The sequence below is a fragment of the Archocentrus centrarchus genome, unplaced genomic scaffold (genome assembly GCF_007364275.1).
Source record: "Archocentrus centrarchus isolate MPI-CPG fArcCen1 unplaced genomic scaffold, fArcCen1 scaffold_26_ctg1, whole genome shotgun sequence".
Taxonomy (NCBI): domain Eukaryota; kingdom Metazoa; phylum Chordata; class Actinopteri; order Cichliformes; family Cichlidae; genus Archocentrus; species Archocentrus centrarchus.
The window spans coordinates 4,777,344-4,790,394 of NW_022060256.1; the positions used below are offsets into that span (position 1 = coordinate 4,777,344).

Consider the following 13,051-nt stretch of genomic DNA (forward strand, 5'->3'; position numbering starts at 1 on the left):
TCGAGTCAAATGTGAGGCCGTCTGTCCGACAGCTAAACCGGTTCACGCAACGCTTCAGTGATCGGGAGAACAGCAGAAAACCTGCAGCCGAACAGCTGAAAAAGAAAAGAATCAAGGACCCAGTCAAAGTCCTGATCAAACCTCACGGAGACGCTTCAGCTGCACCTTCAGAGAGCTGTGCAGAAAAGAACGCCAACAAACCTCAATGACCTGAAGCGATAAAGAAAAATGGGCCAAAACAAGTGAAAAGCGAATCATCTCTGGATGCTGATGATGCTCAAAAGATTCTCAGTTTCTTTCAACACTTCAGTGTTTGTTTCTCATGAAAACATTTAGAAAATGTTTATCATTTTTGTATGAGTCGACTGTTCCCTTCACTGTGTCCTGCTGTGGTTCTCTCTGTCTCTCTGTGACTGAAGCCGGCCTGTGTGCTTAATACATCTGCATGCAGTAACATTAATTACAGTCTCCTGTCCAGAAATTAGCAGTGTTACTTTCTTAGAGTCTTTCCCTTTTCTCTGTCATTACACGCTGAGATAACAGGCCTGATGTGGTGCAGAGCTCACACTCAGATTTTATTGGAGCCTTTTTTCACGTTCAAATAGCCTTCAGAAAGCTGACAGTCATTACACAGAAAGGCACCGCAAAATTCTATAAATATAGAAGTGTTCTCACACCGAGAGTTTCTCCTCACGAGAGGACAGAGCCGGGTCATTTTATTCTACAGCTGATGAAAACAGACTGATGGATAGTCAAAGTATTTTAAAGTTTTATTCTTTCTTCATCACACACACACACACACACACACACACACACACACACACACACACACACACACACACACACACACACACACACACACACACACACACACACACACACACACCCATAGAGTTGAAGTATTATAAGTTTCTAAGATTTTAGATCAGGGAGGTTAAGCAATGCTGGAATGTAACAAAGTACAACAAGTACCAACTGAAATACATGTACTTCCATTTCCATCCATCCTTTTTCTCCACTTCTCCAGTTCAGGGGGGCCCGTCCCAGCTGTCAGAGGGGGAAAGATGGGGTACAGCCTGGGCAGGCTGTAACTTACTAATTACTGGTTACTAATTACTTTGCACATTCAGATTACTGATGCAACATTTTATCAATACATTTAATAGGATTAATGCAGTAATTTCGCATGTGATGTAATGTTGTAATGTAGCGATAAATCGACACCAAAAGGAGAGAAATCCAAATCCAGGCAACATTTTAAGGTGCACAATTTAGCTGGACCTTCACAAAAATATTTTTAGTATATTTTAATATCAAAATGTGAACTTTTGAGGATACCTGCATGTAAGGTTAATGAGCCATATTAAACTGGCCGTAGGTATGAATGGTCACCTCTCTGTGGCAGCCCTCTGACAGACTGTTGGCTTGTCTCTATAACCCACCGCCTGCACCATGGCAGCCAGGATAGGCTCCAGCAGTCCCTGCAACTCTGAATTGGCCAAACAGGGAAAATGGATGCTCCAAAGGTACAAACACTGGACACAAGTCCAGTCCTGTAACTGTAATCAGTACAGGTGGGTGACAGCAGACATCTATCAGTTACAGCATTTGGCACATCTGTCAATCAAAGGAGCCCCGCCCTCAATCATGCACTTTAAGCTTTAATACAATAGCTCAGTTAGATATGTTTACAGACTCTACCACGCACTAAAAATTGGTTAATTCTGCTGTAAAACTGCTTATTTTAACATGGGAGTCACTCTTGGAGCCAGCCTCAGGTGGACATCGAAAGGAAATGCAGTTGTGTGTGTGTGTGTGTGTGTGTGTGTGTGTGTGTGTGTGTGTGTGTGTGTGTGTGTGTGTGTGTGTGTGTGTGTGTGTGTGTGTGTGTGAGAAAGTCAGAGCAGGATCACAGCTGATTTTCCAGCATAGTCATACTCCCACTGCATCCATCTGAAACGAGATATGAGATATTAATTAGTAAGCATGTATTTGGCACTTAGGACATCCTCTCCTCCTTGGGGTGCATCACTGTCCTTGAACTGAGGGTGACTGTGTTAAAAGCATGAATTAAAGGTGTTTAGGACATATTCAAAATTGCATGTCCATGGGAGGTGATTTCAGGTGAATGGCACAATGCAAAAGTGAGACAGTCTGTGTTCTCTGTGTTCTAGATCAGCAGACTCCTGATCAGCCTCACAGAGTGGCTGAATTTCACCACGGAGACATTGCAAACCCTCTTTTGAGGTCTGGTGCTCACCACTGACCCAGTAAACCCGCCTGAAGCTTCCAGAGTTCTGGCTGGACCACTTCCCAGATGGCTGTAGCTGATGTAGTAATGAAGTTCCCATTCTGGATCATGACATGACAGTCCTAAAACCCTTGCCTTGTCCACCACACCTCCTTGGAATATGATAGGGTTCATTGTACTATACAGACAAAGAGGTAACATCTTCACTATTATAGAAATATATCATGTGTTGAGCACTTTTTAAATTGTTGGAAAGAAAGCTTCAAAAACTCTCCCACTGGCTCTTAATTCCCCGTCCTCAGAATAATCCTCTTATATTCCCGTAAAAGTTCAGCATGGCTCCAGTGCGTGCGGTGCTGGGTTTAATGGAGTAAAGTGAACGCACCTTTCCTACCTAAATTTAATCCTGGATTTTTTTGTCGCTAAAATGAAAAACAACAGGTGTGTAAAAATCACAAACCGTCACCATCTGTTTTGAGTTGACGGGCGTGGCAGTGAAAGGGTTACGAGTCACATGGTAGCGGGTGGTATTATCAGCCCCGGGCTGTAAAAAAAAAAAAAAAAGAAAGAAAAAAAAAGTCTATGTGGAGAAAAAAAAACTGAACAAAGAAATCAGTCTATATAAGTTGCCTCAGATCCTGGAGCTGTGTGACTCCGGGCGCTGCACTCCGCAATCAGCTGCGCCAAAAAACCAGCTTGCCTGTGCACCACCACCAAGGCTCCCGATGGCTGCAAGGATGCGGACTTCTCTGGTCGTGTGCTGCTGTGTCTTCGCGCTGCAGTGCTTCCAGGGCACGCTTTGTCTTCCAGTGCGGAGGTCTAGCAGGTACAAAGTGGCACCGGTGAGTTGGAGCACGCTTGTTTTTGTACCCCTGTTCGAAGCATGAGGTTTGTGAACTCCGGGGCAGAATGAGTCGATCAGCTCGGACACTGTTGCACGAGGGAAAAATGATTTATTGCGTTTTATTTTGAAGGACTCTGCAGTGTTTTCTTTCTTCATTCTTTCTCCTATTACACTCGGCTCCAGCACCCCCTAAAACACACACAAACACACGCGCACATGCGTGCGCAACAGATGGCTTTACGGTGCAGACTTCGGACTCTGCTCCAGAATAAATACGCTCCTAATTGTAGCATTAAAGTGAACTGAATTACAAATGAATTGACACGACTTTCATCTTTTCTCGCGTGTTTCTGCAGCTGCAAAAGGCACGCACGTGCACGCGCGTTGCTGGGAATCACCGTGACCAACGACACTTGTATTGTAATTAAGAAAATGGCTATTTTAGGGGCGCGCAGCAATTGACCTGTCACTGTAATTAGCCCTGGAGCTGCTCTTACTTTGAAGAAATGACTATCATCACTGTTTATTTTTTGTCTGCTCAGCAGCGGCATGCATGACTGTGACTGCAGCCAAACCTGACGTCTGCTGCTTTGCATGCACGCAGGATGACAGCAGAGTGTTTTGCAGGCAGGCCTGATGGTCCTGGAGGAGGGAGAGAGAAAATAAAGGTTGCAGAGTTCCCGTGTCTGCAGGCCAGGAAGCTGTAATAACAGCTCTTACAGGCATTTTGTCAACAACGCCATAAAAAGGTCCTCCATATGGACCCCGCGATGGCGTCTTTCTGTCACCGTCATGCGTTCTGGTGGTTTTTGGCAGTTGTTTGGTCTGCTGCCAGATTGGGGACTTGACCACATGCTGCAGGCCTGTTTTTAAGTGTAACTGTTTATTCCTGCATTGTAATGTAATATTTAACGGGGTTTACTACTCCTTCAGTACGTGCTTTGCTTACGCGTCTTCTCCTGCATCACGTGACTCATTTCAATGTTATTTACTGAGTGAAGGCCGGTTTAACATGCATGCTTGTGCTTAGGAATGTCCTGTTTACAGGTATACAGAAAAACCTTTTTATCAAAACAATCTGGGAGCTTCCACATGCAGTTACAGAGAAGAACGTAATTATTACTGGGAATAATGATTACATTCTCCTGATTACGAGTTAACAAGAATGTCTTTTGGACCTATTTTCAGCGACTGATGTGTGGAGTAGATGATGTGTGGTATGCTGCTGACTCTGACACAAACACACACAGTGCAGTTTGGAGAAAAGTTGCACAGCACAAGATATTAAGATTTCCAGAGAAGTAAAATACTTCAGGGCGGGTGTATCTGTCAGTCAGGAACTCAACAACAGATTGTATCATAAGAAATACGTTGATGAGTTTTGAACTGCAAAGTAGGTAAAACTGTTCCCTTACAGGTCTCACTCCAAGCTCATGCCAGGTCCATAATCAGGTGAGAACGTGCCAGGACTAGTCTACCATAGCAGCAGGCTAGTTTGGCAGCGGGTGCAGACACTTTATCGGAGTAGTCTTCAGGATTCGTGCCAGTGACTGCTGTCCTGGCACGATCTTCTGGCATGGCTGGAATATAGCATTTATAAATATGTTGCTATTAGTTTCTAATTGCCTGTAACTGTGACTGAGCCCTTAATAACTACATCAGTAGCAGGTCCACTCCCCAGTAAGACCTATAATGAACATACAACTCTCCAAAGAGGTCCTTTTATTTTTTTGTATCAGTGTGAAGCCGCCACACTGACCATAGTTACAGAGAGAGTGCTAAACTAAGCTATCAGCTGACGCTGGATTGGTTAATCTGTACAGGTGCAGACAGGGATACCTGAGAATTGGTGCTAAATAACAATAGACTGCAGCATGTTACAGGATCTTCTCTCAGTGAAAATAAAGGGCTGCTGCCACATTTGCCTGACCTTATGACACCAAAGCAGATGCAACAGATTTATATTAAAAACAAACATCACTGTACATCATTTTTCAGTATATTTACCAGGAAACAGTGGATCGACCCTTTTTTCCCTCCTCTCCATCACCACCACTAAAAGATGATTGGATTACAGCAGTGACGTCAGCTTTGAGTTTGACAGCGAGTAAAAGAATAAACATCGGGGAAAGCAGATGAGTGATTACAGATGTACCTTATTGAACTTATGCATAAGTTTATTTTAGTGCTCATTTAAAGTGGGGCGTCCACCTCCCCCCTCAACCAGCTCAGTGTTCACAAAGAGCAGAACTCACCTGCTGGTTAATAAAGTCCCAATGCAAGCAATAATACAGCACGAAATTGGTGTTTGAAACACTTACATGCAACTTATCAATGATGAGACAGGCCTGGCATAAAGCATATTAGAGCCTGACTAATGTAGAGTATTATTATGATACTGAAGGTTGGCGATTTAAAAATGTAATCAGTTACCAACAAGGAAGTTGCAGAGTGCCGTCTGGTGGACAAAACATGTAATATCAACACACACGCACACCATTGTTGAAGGGTGTTTCTCCCATCGCTACTTTTAAAAATGTTCCTTTATCAGGTCTTAAAAATGCTGATAGCAAGTAAAGAGTAGCATCCATTTCCTCATAGACTTCTTTACTATCTGACTTCCTTTTGCAGCCAGAGCAGTCACCGCCTGTTGGCCATTAGAAATAATGCAGATTTAAGACAGGCCCACGGGGGTCTGTGCCTCTTCTTCATTTTGCGAGTTTACACAGTTACTCCAGTTTGTCCATCATCCCCTATTTCAGCAACCCGAGGAAAGCTACTGATAACTAAACAAAAGAATCATTTTCTGGTTTCAGTTCAGCAGCTGAGATTTCATTTTCCAGAGATTTATTACATGATGGCAGACAGAATTGCTACAGTGCTACACAACTGAAGGCATAATGTAAAATCCCGCATTTTTTTTTTTACCTCGATTATCAGATATAACGGCATACAGCAACAGTTAATATTGTGAACAAAAAAAAGTTAATACTGCTCTCGGCGCGTTTCAGTTGTCTCGATAGCACCCCCTGCTGTTGAGGAGGGAAAGCGACTTTGGCATATCACGTGACTTTTGGCACAAACCGCAGAACTGTTTCGCACGGGAGGAGAAGCTGTTTTGTATGCGAGGAGAGATCATTCTGTACTCGAGGACAGTTTGTTCTGTGTGTCTGAGTACAGTTTGTAAAACGTTTTCTTTGTGTGCAACAGGTTTTATTTGTGTTCGGCGTGTGTTCTCTGCGTGCAACCTTTTGGCACGAAATTAGCTCCATATAGGTAGTTTTTATTTAGTTATCGTCTCGTTTTTGTCATGAAAAAACAGGGTCGTTGACGAAAACTATGACAAAAATAGTTTGTCAACGAAATTAACACTGGTTTATACCCCACTCTGCATTTAATGATTAGTTATTATTAATGTCTGGCTCCCCCCTCAGCAGGTGACCCCCCCTCTGAGCCTGGTTCTGCTGGAGGTTTCTTCCTGTTAAAGGGAGTTTTTCCTTCACCAAGTGCTGCTCATAGGGGGTCATTCTGACTGTTGGGTTTTCTCTGTAAGTATTGCAGGGTTTTCACCTTACCATATAGAATAGCTTTATTGTCATTATATGTCACATATAATGAAATTAGAAAAATGTTCTTAGTCCTTCGAGCCGGATTCGAACCAGCGACCTAAGGATTTCAGCTGTTACCTCTACAGTCCTCCGCTCTACCAACTGAGCTATCGAAGGGACACACGAAGCTCTGTGAGACAGCTGCTGACGGGACAGTCTGCTCTGCCGTTGTGCTGGTGTGAATCATTTCTGTCCATGCAGTGTTTCCCACATTCTTGCAATTCTTTTCCTGTTTTTGATTTGAAGTAATCAGACATCACATCACTGCAGTGCTATTATGACACATTGTGATGGTGTGGTTATGTGCACACGTGAAAAAATATTGCCTTTCTAGCAACACATTATCAGAACTATGCTGCACCTGTGCTGACAGCGTTGTTATGTCTCCTGGTCATTTCATGGGAAAGTGTAATCTGCAGTTTTGCCACTTGGCTCCTGTTTCTGACAAAGGAGTGAGCGATCACACAAGACCGGGCAGGCCTGAGCGTCTGTGGCATTCGGGGCAGTGGGATACACAGCGCCTGTTTTCTCTGGAGTAAGGGGCGCCGTAAGAGCTAACTGTTTGCATTTCGCTTTTGTCAGTAAAACCGGAGTCCCCCTTGGATTTCCCGGTCTGTTTTGTTCCATCACGTTGATGCCAATCGCGCAAAGCGATTGGATAGGGAACCGTGAGAGCAACGGTGACATCAGAGCCAGCCTGGGTTCCCGTCGAGCAGATCTAGGTCAGAGCTGCAGAGAAGGCTGAGATTGGCCAATGACACACCGCAGGAGGGGGATACACTTAAACGCGCATGCACCCCTCCTTCATGGGGCTTTTGTTATTTAAGAGGAGGAGCCTCATTCTGCATCCTTCACTTACAAGGTGAGAGGAGGTGGAGGGGCAGCAGTAGGTGTGCACATGCAACCTGATGTGTCTGTGCAACACCCAAGTTTGTAATTTAGTAAATAAAACTCAATGTGCTTTGTGACAATAAGTAAGAGAGCAGTTGTCTTTTCAGTAAGTTCCTCATCCCATAGGTGGACTCTGACTCCACCGCCTTGGACTGCTGCTGCAGCCTTGGCGAGCTCGTCGTAGTGGCGCATGAACCAGTTCCCCACCTGTAGCAGGTCCTGGTTAGACTGGCCCCTCAGTTCACCAGAGCAGCAGAAATACCTCAGCTGGAGTCCATGACGGTGGAGTTAGTCTGTCCGGCTGCAGGTGCAGATGCAAGAAATCGGGGATGTGACCTAACCAGCATGCCTCTGTAAACATTTTTATGGGAATAACAAGAGCTAGGTGGTTAGCGAGGACTGAACTTTGATAGCAGGAGCGAGGGGATTGGCCAATGTTAAATTAGGAATTTAATCATATTACCTCAAAGTGCACAATTAAAAAATAAAAAAAGCATAAAATATACAAGTTTATTCTATCAGAGCCTCACAGCAAAACATGCAACATGTGCTTTGGTGCACATAAAGCAGTGTTTTCACAATAAAGGCTGCAAGATTGGAAGATGGATCTACTTTTTTGTTTGGGGTGTGTTGCTGGAGCAACAACCCTTTATCAAAGTGCAAAACTCCATTTAAATGGCTGCTGCAGCTCATCCACCCGAAACACTACGAGTTCACAGGTGAGATATAAAAGTGTAGATACTGAGGTGAGATGTCACCTGCCTGTTTGTGTTGGAGCGCACAGGTTCAGTTTCTGGTTGATGCTCTTTTCTTAAACCAAAGCTAAAACTAAGTTACTGTAAAAAAAAATGGAGATTTTGTGTTGTGGATGAAATCAGAACCTTCCCGACCAAAATTATGACTAAACGTTCATTTGCACTTGTGTTTTTAGTCCAGTCCCCAATAAAATCTTTGGAGTGATTAATCTGTGGCAGGAACGCGGTCAAATGCAAGTCTTCCTCAACAGTTTAACATCTCGTGGTGCCAGGTGTGCCGCTGATTCTGGGATGGATTAGAACCATACACCAGGTAGCCACTGTGATGTTACTCTGTGGGTGGTGAAGTGCTGTAATTATGAAGCCTCCAGCGCAGCATTTTTGCCGCCGCCATCTTGATGTTTGGAAACCAGATGTGAGGACGCTGCACACTCATTGGCTAATGACTTATGTTTGATCAAATGGGGAGAAAAAAGACAAAAGTCATCAGGAAAGTGTTTCCAGAGGTCATCGATCACGTGAGCCGTAGTCATTTTCTTGGCCAGAGGGGTTTCCCCCTGATGGCTGGTTAAAAGCATGCAGGTTTAAAGCACTCCCATGTTACCTTCACATGAATCATTTATAGTGTCTATAGAAGGCTGAATGGTAGCAGCATCGAGCAGGAGAGGCTTCACTTCAGCGGGGAAGAAGAGAAGTCTGGACTGTGAGTTAAAGCCATGAAGGCTGAAAAACATAACATAAAAATTTGCAGCTGCTCATCAGAAACTGGTGAGAGAAGAAAACTATTGGGGTAACACAGCAAAGCTACACAAAGGCTCACAGGACTCTTAGTGTTGATGTTTAAGTTAGACTGTACTCGTGCTGTGATTGGTTGCTGTTCGTGTGAGGTGTTTTTATAGCTTACAGCGATGCTCAGTTATACAGTGCCATTGCACAGCAGCAGTCACCTCAAGATGTATTATATTGTAAGATAAAGATGCTACAATTCCCAACAATCAGACGATACACTGCATGCAAGCACTTGGTGACAGTGGGGAGGAAGAGCTCCCTTTAAACAGGAAATTTGGTGCTTTGCTGCAGGAAAGTAACCTTGTTTAAACTGGTTCTTGTACCTGAGGTCAGGACTTCATCTCTGAGCTGGGACGTCTTGCTGGAATCTTTTGCTTTTCCCCACAGAAACCTTAAAGAAAGATTTCCCTGTGGACCCGCTCCCCCGGGGGTTCTTCTCTAATTAATAATCAGCAGTGAAATCATCCTGCAGCCCAGCGAACAGGAGATCTGCGAGTCTGAGGTCAGATCAGGAAGAGGGTTTTTTTTTTTCTTGACAGGAAAGATAAGAGATTCAAGCAGATGCCCAGATGGTTTGTATCACCTCCAACTGCCGGGTGTTTCTGATTATCAGAAGATAAATGGGATTAGTGGAGTAAGAAGGAAGATAACGAGGTATTTCTTGATGAAACATTGTTACACCCCCACCCCCATCTAGTACAATAAATGTCCTCCTACTGTAAGCAATCCTTTCCCCCGTTGTTTCGGTGAGAGCACACCCTTCAAATTGAATCCTTATCTGTCTCCTCAAGTAAACACACACTTATGACTTACTTCCTGTCATCCGGATTAGGTTTAGACAGCTTCTTTTGGGCAGTCAGATATCATGTTGATGAAAAATCTTCTTACTTCTTGTTTTTCGGCCATAAAAAGTGCATTGTTGGAAGCACTGGCAGGATCACCTGTCGCCTCAAACCCTCGGGTCCTTTTTGAGCTCTCACTGGTCTGTGCTGCTCGCTGAGTTTCAGGAGGATTTTTAATATCAAATTTTGTAATTTCCTTTTTTTATGAAGCCAATTTCCTTCGTACTTTAGCTGCAGTTATAGATTTCCTACGGTCCTTATTCAAAACATGTGTGGATGTAATTCACTCTGGGGTACTGAAGCAAAGGGCTGGAACAATTGGCCTTTTTTTCAAGGATCTCCCCAGATGTATTTTTTATATTATAAACCACATCGATCATAAAACTCCAGTTAACAAATCTGCCAAATATATCCAGTACTGTGCAAAAGTCTTGAGCCTCCCCTCATTTCTTTATATTTTGCTTCCAAAGAGGTGGACTTTATTCTCATTCTTGAAAGAAGGTCTTTAGGTTCTCAGGCTTTCTGGAGGTCCTTGTACCTATGAATCCTTCAAGCATAAAAAGGCACCCAGGAACGAACCAGTGTTGTGTCTACAAATAACAGACAACTTAGCAAAGAAACTATTATAAAACTGTATCTTTAGGCACTTTGTTACCAGCAGCCTGTCACAAAAACACATTTTTCCCCCAATTTCTTTAGTAAAACTGTGAAAAATGCCAAAGATAACACAGTTTAGTTTAGGCATAAAATAGTGGGTTTTGCACCAAAAAGGTGCACTCACACTCACACACAGTAACATATAAAAGTCAATGTAATTAAATCTTACGTACTTGTAATTAAACCTCAGGACTTCCAGGTCACACTCGGCACAGATGTTCCTGTATACTATGCCGGCCACTTGGTTATGGTGTTCCATGTATGCCCTGCCTGCTGCCATCTTGCACCCTGCTGTTATGTGCTGGATTGTCTCAGGAGCATCTCTGCACAGCCTGCACCTGGGGTCTTGCCTAGTGTGGTAGACCCCAGCCTCTATGGATCTTGTGCTGCCATGATTAGTGCCTCTGTGCTGTCTGTCAGTCCAGCTTTGTCCAGCCATTGGTAGGATTTATCAGCCACTTCTACATATATATAAATGCAGCAGAGGGAAATAAAATTCTTACAAATGAAAAGAAAAAGTGAAGTGCCAGAAGTTGTTGTGTTTATTTAACAGCAGTTTTTCTGTACTTTCACTGATGCACCTAAAAACTTTCACAAATATCTGTAACATGTAAAACTGAAGGCGCTCCGCTCGGGTGAAGATGTGCTGTGGATGAAAGTGGAAACCTTCAACCTGGAGGTTCTCTATCACGTCAGTGACCCGGCGGGGGTTGTGGTGGGTTTTTTGTCAGACTGGAGACGCTCTTCAGACGCACCGTGCACAGACATGTTCTCTGTGCTTTCTAAATACCGCTCGCAGATCCCCCGCACTGCTGCTCGCTCTGCTTGTCAACACTGTAACCAGAAGCTAGATGTGTCCGTGCATGTAACAGAAGACCCCCTTCGCCGCCGCCATCGCACGCTCCCAGTGTGAGAGAGCATCTTCTAGGCCTTCGGGCTTTTTGGAGATTTCGCGTCTCATCGCTAACTTGCTCTCTCAGCAGAAAGTGACAGACTAATTGTCCTGAAGCTAGTTTTTCATTTCTTTCTCAAACATCATCACACACTCTCCTGACAGGATTTGCATTGTCTGAGCGTGCACACCTACAGCACCATCAGCAATGTTGTGGATGTGGCATCATCCACCCTGAGGGAACACAAAGCTGTCTTTTATATAACTGAGCTCAACAGAAAATGCAGGAACCTCTTCTTGTTAAGTCAAGAAAACAGAACAGGTTTACTCTAAAATACCAGAAACAAAAGTGATTGTTGTATAAAAGTTCTTCTTTGGGGTTAAATACATGCTGCACTCAGAGTCTGAAACTAAGTTTTTGTCTAAGCTGCAGCTAAGTTTGTTTTCTGACTAAATAAACTGTGTTTCAGTGCGTTTCATTGATCAGATTAGCTGAGACATTATCGTAGGGACCAACTTAAAGGTTCTTATTGGAAATAGTTAAAACCTATCAACATAAACATCATTTTGTGATTTCTTTTTACTTTTTAGAGCAATTTAAAATAAGCTCATTAAAAAGCTTAAAACTAAAACACGTGTAGATGAAGATAATACCTGTGCTTGGGTTTAACCCTGAACTTCAGTGAACCTGTTAGGAATCGAGCACATTCATGACTGTGGGGTCAGGAGGGTCAAACAATCCATTTGACACACAGCTGGGGAGGTTTAGTCCTTTAACTGGATCTCTTTGAAATGACGGAGGAGCCCCCCCCCCCCCCCCCCCCCCCCCCCCCCCCCCCCCCACACACACACACCCCTCCACCCCACCTCGAGTGCTCAGCACCAGGTAGTTTTACGACCCTGAAAGCTGACACTTGCTCACCTCAGCGCCGGTGTGATTGGGATCAGGTGGGGGGGGGTGCTTCAGTCTAAACTGTCTCGTTCGGAGCCCGAGGTTGGCTTGTGACCAGGTGAGTCATAGTTCAAATCCCCGTCATCAGCAGAAACCACAGAGGCTTTGTGCTGGCCTTGTCAGCAAAGCGACTATCATTATTATGTTCAAACACCTGAGGAGACAACGGCCAAGGATGGAAAAACAACCGGCCAAACTGCTGGGATTGTGGAGGAAACTTGTATCAGAAATGAGCTTCAAGTTTTTTGTGTGTTTTTTAATTAGCTCACATTAGATTTGGGGAGGACATTGCACAGAAGGCAGTGGGGAGAGCTCATCGCCCACCTAAGAGGTCAGAAGAGGCCGAGACCTGTTGTGATGGTGTAGATAATAACTTTTGTCTGTCATGCTCCAAAGAGAAGGTAATCTCTTAGTGAAGAGGTTGGACAGCTGCATGCAATAAAAGGTTTTGCCAAATGTGTTCTTATCAGTCTGCAATGCTGCATTAAGCTTGTAATTGTCACTTCCACAAGGGGCAAGCCATATTGTTTATCAGATACAGCTCCAAACACGGGTGAGAGGTCAAGCTCA

The 13,051-nt window shown here is 44.0% G+C and overlaps 1 protein-coding gene and 1 non-coding gene across 2 annotated transcripts in view; one reads left to right on the top strand and one right to left on the bottom strand.

The window, feature by feature from the left end:
* Positions 1–2,895: 2,895 nt before the first annotated feature.
* LOC115775980 (stromelysin-3-like) overlaps positions 2,896–13,051 on the top strand; it is a 39,106-nt gene continuing 28,950 nt past the window's right edge. The window contains exon 1 of the mRNA XM_030723538.1: positions 2,896–3,093. Within this exon, the coding sequence (XP_030579398.1) occupies positions 2,977–3,093 (117 nt within the window). The 5' untranslated portion in view covers positions 2,896–2,976. The remainder of the gene's footprint in view (positions 3,094–13,051) is intronic.
* On the bottom strand, positions 6,734–6,820 carry trnay-gua (transfer RNA tyrosine (anticodon GUA)). Its single transcript is given in 2 exon segments — positions 6,734–6,769; positions 6,784–6,820. It is a non-coding gene; the product is annotated as a tRNA-Tyr (tRNA).